The sequence below is a fragment of the Triticum aestivum genome, chromosome 5B (assembly GCF_018294505.1).
Source record: "Triticum aestivum cultivar Chinese Spring chromosome 5B, IWGSC CS RefSeq v2.1, whole genome shotgun sequence".
In the NCBI taxonomy this organism is placed as follows: domain Eukaryota; kingdom Viridiplantae; phylum Streptophyta; class Magnoliopsida; order Poales; family Poaceae; genus Triticum; species Triticum aestivum.
In genome coordinates, this window is record NC_057807.1 from 35,817,045 (window position 1) to 35,822,601 (window position 5,557).

A 5,557-nucleotide genomic window follows, 5' to 3' on the forward strand; every position below is an offset into this window, starting at 1 on the left:
CTTTCAGACACAAAAAAATCTGCTCGAAGGTCGCTGTGCGGTTTTGGCAGAGCATGCATGGCTCTATCAAACAGGTTCAAAAATACTAGAGGTATGGACATTTGAAAAAAAAAATACCAGAGAGAAATATAGATCTTTATATATGGAAGAAAAGTGAAAAGAATATTTTTGAATCTCACCGTACTCAAGTTTGCATATTTGCGTACAGCTATAGGTTTCAAATGTTTTTAACAAGCAATTGCATCTTTGACTCTCTCTTTAACTCGCGGCACGTTATATAATCTTTTCATTGATTGACCATCCAATTTTTGACTTGTGGACTGACGAAGATTGCGTGCGGATGACGTATGCAGGGCGGGATCCTGCTCGGGCCGTCGGCGCTCGGCCGGAGCACCACGTTCCTGGACGCCGTGTTCCCGGCGCGCAGCATGGTGGTGCTGGACACGCTGGCCAACCTGGGGCTCCTCTTCTTCCTCTTCCTCGTCGGCCTCGAGCTCGACCTCAACGCCATCCGCCGCACCGGCAAGAAGGCGCTCACCATCTCCCTCTCCGGCATCGCCGTCCCCTTCGCCATCGGCATCGGCACCTCCTTCGCCTTCCGCGCCACCCTCCCCGGCCTCCAGGACACCCCCAAGGCGCCGTTCCTCGTCTTCATGGGCGTCGCGCTCTCCATCACCGCCTTCCCGGTGCTCGCGCGCATCCTCACCGAGCTCAAGCTCCTCACCACCGACCTCGGCCGCGTGGCCATGTCGGCCGCGGCCGTCGACGACGTCACGGCCTGGATCCTGCTCGCGCTCGCCATCGCGCTGTCCGGGAACGGGTCGCCCATCATCTCGCTCTGGGTGCTCCTCACCGCCGTCGGCTTCGTCGCCGCCGTGTTCGTGCTCCTCCGCCCGCTGCTCGCGTGGATGGCGCGGCGGTCCCCCGAGGGTGAGCCAGTCAAGGAGGTGTACGTCGTCGCCACGCTCGCCCTCGTCCTCGCCGCCGGCTTCGTCACCGACGTCATCGGCATCCACGCCCTGTTCGGCGCGTTCATGGTCGGCATCGTCGTCCCCAAGGACGGGCAGTTCGCCGGCGTGCTCATCGAGAAGGTAGAGGAGCTCATCTCCGGCCTCTTCCTCCCGCTTTACTTCGTCTCCAGTGGGCTCAAGACCAACGTGGCCACCATCCGGGGAGCCAAGTCGTGGGGCCTCCTCGTGCTCGTCATCCTCAACGCCTGCGTCGGCAAGATCGGCGGCGCCGTCGGCACGTGCCTCCTCGTCAAGATCCCATTCCGGGAGGCCATCACAATCGGCTTCCTCATGAACACCAAGGGGCTCGTCGAGCTCGTCGTGCTCAACATCGGCAGGGACCGCAAGGTGCTCAACGACGAGGCCTTCGCCATCATGGTGCTCATGGCTTTGTTTACAACTTTCATCACCACGCCGATCGTCATGGCCGTCTACAAGCCGGCGCGCCCGTCGGCGTCGGTCCCGTACAAGCGGCGCACCGTCGGCGGGGGCGACGAGGACGGCGACCTGCGCGTGCTCGCCTGCTTCCACGGCTACCGCAACATCCCGACGCTGCTCAACCTCGTCGAGCTCTCACGGGGCACGCGCCGCCGCCTCGTCGTGTACGCCATGCACCTCGTCGAGCTCTCCGAGCGTTCGTCGGCCATTTCCATGGTGCACCGCACGCGCCGCAACGCCTTGCCCTTCTTCAGCAACGCGTCGTCGTCGGAGACAACGACGGAGGTGGCGTTCGAGGCGTTCCAGCAGCTGAGCACCGTGAGGGTGCGGCCCATGACGGCCATCTCGGTCATGGACACCATCCACAGGGACATCATCGACAGCGCCGCCTCCAAGCGCGCCGCCGTGGTCATTGTGCCGTACCACAAGACGCTCCAGGCCGACGGCTCCTTCCACTCGCTCGGCTCCGCCTACCACGCCGTCAACAAGCGCGTGCTTCGGGAGGCGCCGTGCTCCGTCGCCATCCTCGTCGACCGCGGCCTCGGCGGTCACTCCCAGGTCGCCGCCCAGAACGTGGCCTTCACGGTCGCCGTCCTCTTCTTCGGCGGGCCGGACGACCGGGAGGCGCTGGCCTACGCGACGCGCATGGCGGAGCACCCCGGCGTCGCAGTCACCATGTCGCGTTTCCAGCCCAGCCGTGCTTTTCCCGAGGACGGCGAGGACGCCGCCGACGAAGCGGCGGTGGAGGCGTTCAAGGCCAGGGTCGCCGCCGCGGCGGACGACGGGTCCGTGCGGTTCGAGGAGCGGGAGGCGCGCACCAAGGAGGAGGTGGTGGAGGCCATCGCCACGCTGTCCAAGTGCAACGTGTTCGTGGTGGGGCGGATACCGCCGACGGCGCCGCTGGTGGAGAACACCGACGAGCTGGGCCCAGTGGGGAGCTACCTCGCGTCGCCGGAGTTCAAGACGTCGGCGTCGGTGCTGGTCATCAAGAGGTACGACCCGGCGACCAACCCCAAGAGCATGAGGTTCGACCCCAAGGCGAGGCCGCCGGTCGCGACCGATGTAGATGACGAGGAGATGGGCGGCGCCGGCGCCACGGTGGTGCCCGTGCCATGGTCGCCGTCGCCGAACGAACTGGCGTGAGAGCCGATGGATCGATCGCCGTCCGGAGCCGGTACGTGTCTGAGACCGAAGACACCTACACAACATGTACAGAGAAGTGGGGCCGTTTCTTTCTGAATAAAGCTGCAGGTATGAGCTAGTATATCGCCTTAGTAGTAGTACGTTGCACAAAGTATACGTACAATACATAGTATTACTAGCTAGTTTAGTGCTGCTTCAAGTATTGCGAGTGTATATGTTTTCCATGTTTAGTTCCTCACAATTGTGCAAATGGAGAAATGTGTTGCCAATTTAATTGCCATACTTGAACAACTTTTGCAAAAAAAAAAATCATCATTGTTTTTCGCATTCAAATATTTTTCTCTTTTACTCCCTCCGTTTCAAAATACTTGTCGTTGTATGAAAAGTATTTTGAAACATAGGGAGTACATGATTATTGCTCTTCTTTCTAAAAGATTAGAGGGTTATTAGCTTTTCTGGAAAGAAGTTTTCGCAAATTGGGGACAATTAAGAAAAGGCATATAAAGATAGCCAATATTTCGTGCATTCTCATAATATATCAGTGTACATTCTCATATAAGAACGTTTGGACAACTATCGGTTAGGGAAGCGTCATGTATGATGCAAACATGCGTACAATCTTGCACTTCTACACGCAGATAATTTAACTTTTCGTATACCAAATCACTACGAAGGTAGGCTGTTGTGGGTAGATGATGTGTGGAGTCCCTCTCCCAGCCCAATATATCAGTGCACTTATTGCTCCCGCTTGCTGGTTAGAATAACCAATTCTCCATCAATTATTTCGTTGTCTTCTGGTTTCAGCTTACAAGTTCAAAGTCAGACCTAGTACTAGGAGACAAGTAAACAAACAAACAGACAACTGATGGATGTACTATGTATATGTACGATTTTCTCATGAGCTTTGCTACAATTTTGTTGTTGAATGTTTGTTTTCTATTTTTCTTTTTCCTTTTTTTGAGAAAATATTGTTTGTTTTCTTATCACACTATATACGTAGCGTCTACTAAAGACTTCAAACACCAGGTCTGTTCTCAAGTGGGCTACGATCCAACCAAAGTTAAACATTCCAATAAGATCAATCTCCAAAAGTTCTAACGACTAGCATTTCAAAAAGGATCATTTTCTATGCATGACAGATTTGATCAGATGTTTTCATGAATTTCTGCAAGTTCACATGTTTAAAAGTAATGCACATAAATTTTATGCATGCAAACCTAATATCTAAACTCAAGCACCCACCCTTGCATCATGTGCAAATAAATTTGCGAGCACATTATCATTAGATTTGTTTTGTATTTTTTATACTTCTTTTTTGCATATTTCTTATGCGCACATATTGTAAAAAAAAAACACATGCCCTTGATTCCCACGGCTTTGTGAGCAATTGTGCTTCCTTCTGCCATTGGTATTACTGTAAACAATAGCTAACATAATGCTTTCTGGTTCGGCTAAAACACGGCTAGTTGCGATTTCACATCCAAGCAACAGTGTGCTGATCTATGGTTTTTCAGTATTTTGAGGGCTGAAATACTTTTTTTTAAAAAGGTTCGAGGACTGAATGAATAGAGTTTTTGCGGTCTATTTTGTGAGGATTGAATGAATAGAGTTTTGCGGTCTATCTTGTGAGGGTTGAATGAATAGAGTTTTCGCGGTTTATCTCATCTTGTGAGGGTTGAAAACCAACGGTTTGGCCCATTTAAAATCCAAAGAACCGTATTCTGCACACACACACATAAAATCCCAAGAACCGCTGACTAGGGTATACGGCCTTATCCTTCCCAGCAAACAGAAATCAAATAAGTGAGCAGGTAGTCAGAAATCAATTTTTTTTTGTGTGTCCGTGATTCTTGTGCTATCATTACATCAGTCGGCCATGGATGAACCAAAGACTTCTTCATGCATGTATATCCTCTCTTTTTCTGTACGCCCTTGATTCCTCGGAGTCCAACTGGTACTGCAATTACATCATCAGTCGGCCACGGAACGGATGAAGGAACGAGCGACTTTTTCATGCATGTCTATCCACTTTCTCCTCCAACCACAGTGCAACAGCGGAATCCCGTGGCGCTAATATATCATCGGTGATGTCAACAATTTTTTGATCAGAGGAAGAATGTCAACTCTCCGCCGTGTTGGATGCATGCATTATTGGCCTAAAATAACCTCGGCCAGGCAGGGATCCTGTTCATGCTGTTGTTGATTTTTTTTTATCTGTCTGTTCTGATCTGTTCTGTTCACCTGCTGGCACAATGTGTGTGCATGGGTGATTTCAGTTTTTTTTTTTTGAAATGATGGGTGAGTAGAGTTGAGTTGCCGGGGGTCCTCCCGCAAAAGAAAAAAAGAGAGTTGTTGGGGGTCGGAAACTCGGAATCACAGAGGGGCCGTAGGTAGCGTAGCGCACACTCCCCCCGGATCGATCGCGAGAGGCAGCGGGAAAGGGAGAGAAAGAAGGCGGAGCAGTCCGTGCGCCGTCGCTGCGGGATGCAGGCGGAGCCCGGCGAGGATGCAGGGCTTCTCGATTGGGTCTACCGTCGGTCGCTTACGACCACGGAGAAGGACGCGCGGCAGCTCCGCCGAAAGAACGCCAAGGCGCTCCGAGTTGCCATTGAGCAGTCTGAGCGCGAGGCGAGCAACGGAGGCAGCTCGACCCGCGAAACTGAAGCGGCAGCAGGACAGGACCGTCCGGCGGTTGAAACGGAGGTGTCGGAGAGGATGATGAGCCCTAGCTCAGCAGCTGTAGGTATCGGCGGCTGGTGGAGGATCGTTCGAGTCGTCTGATCGGAATGTGCGTTTCTATGTCCGATTCTACGTCTGTTTGATGATCTACTTTGTTTACTTCTACGTTGCATGCTTTAATATGAATTATAGGGTATCGGATATGAGATACACGGATGTGGATGATAGGATTTGAGGAGTGCTAGGTCAGTGTCCGTGGACGAGCCCAGATTTGTTGGTTGCGGTTG

The 5,557-nt window shown here is 52.8% G+C and overlaps 1 protein-coding gene across 1 annotated transcript; it reads left to right on the forward strand.

The window, feature by feature from the left end:
* The first annotated feature begins 330 nt into the window (after window positions 1-330).
* On the forward strand, window positions 331-2,719 carry LOC123115539 (cation/H(+) antiporter 19-like). Its single transcript, XM_044536675.1, has one exon. The coding sequence runs from the start codon at window positions 348-350 to the stop codon at window positions 2,589-2,591; it is 2,244 nt and encodes a 747-aa protein (XP_044392610.1). The 5' UTR covers window positions 331-347; the 3' UTR covers window positions 2,592-2,719.
* The last annotated feature ends 2,838 nt before the right edge of the window (window positions 2,720-5,557 follow it).

Bases quoted from the DNA above. Each gene is read 5' to 3' on its own strand.
- LOC123115539 (XM_044536675.1), top strand. From the start codon at position 348: ATGCAGGGCGGGATCCTGCTCGGGCCGTCGGCGCTCGGCCGGAGCACC.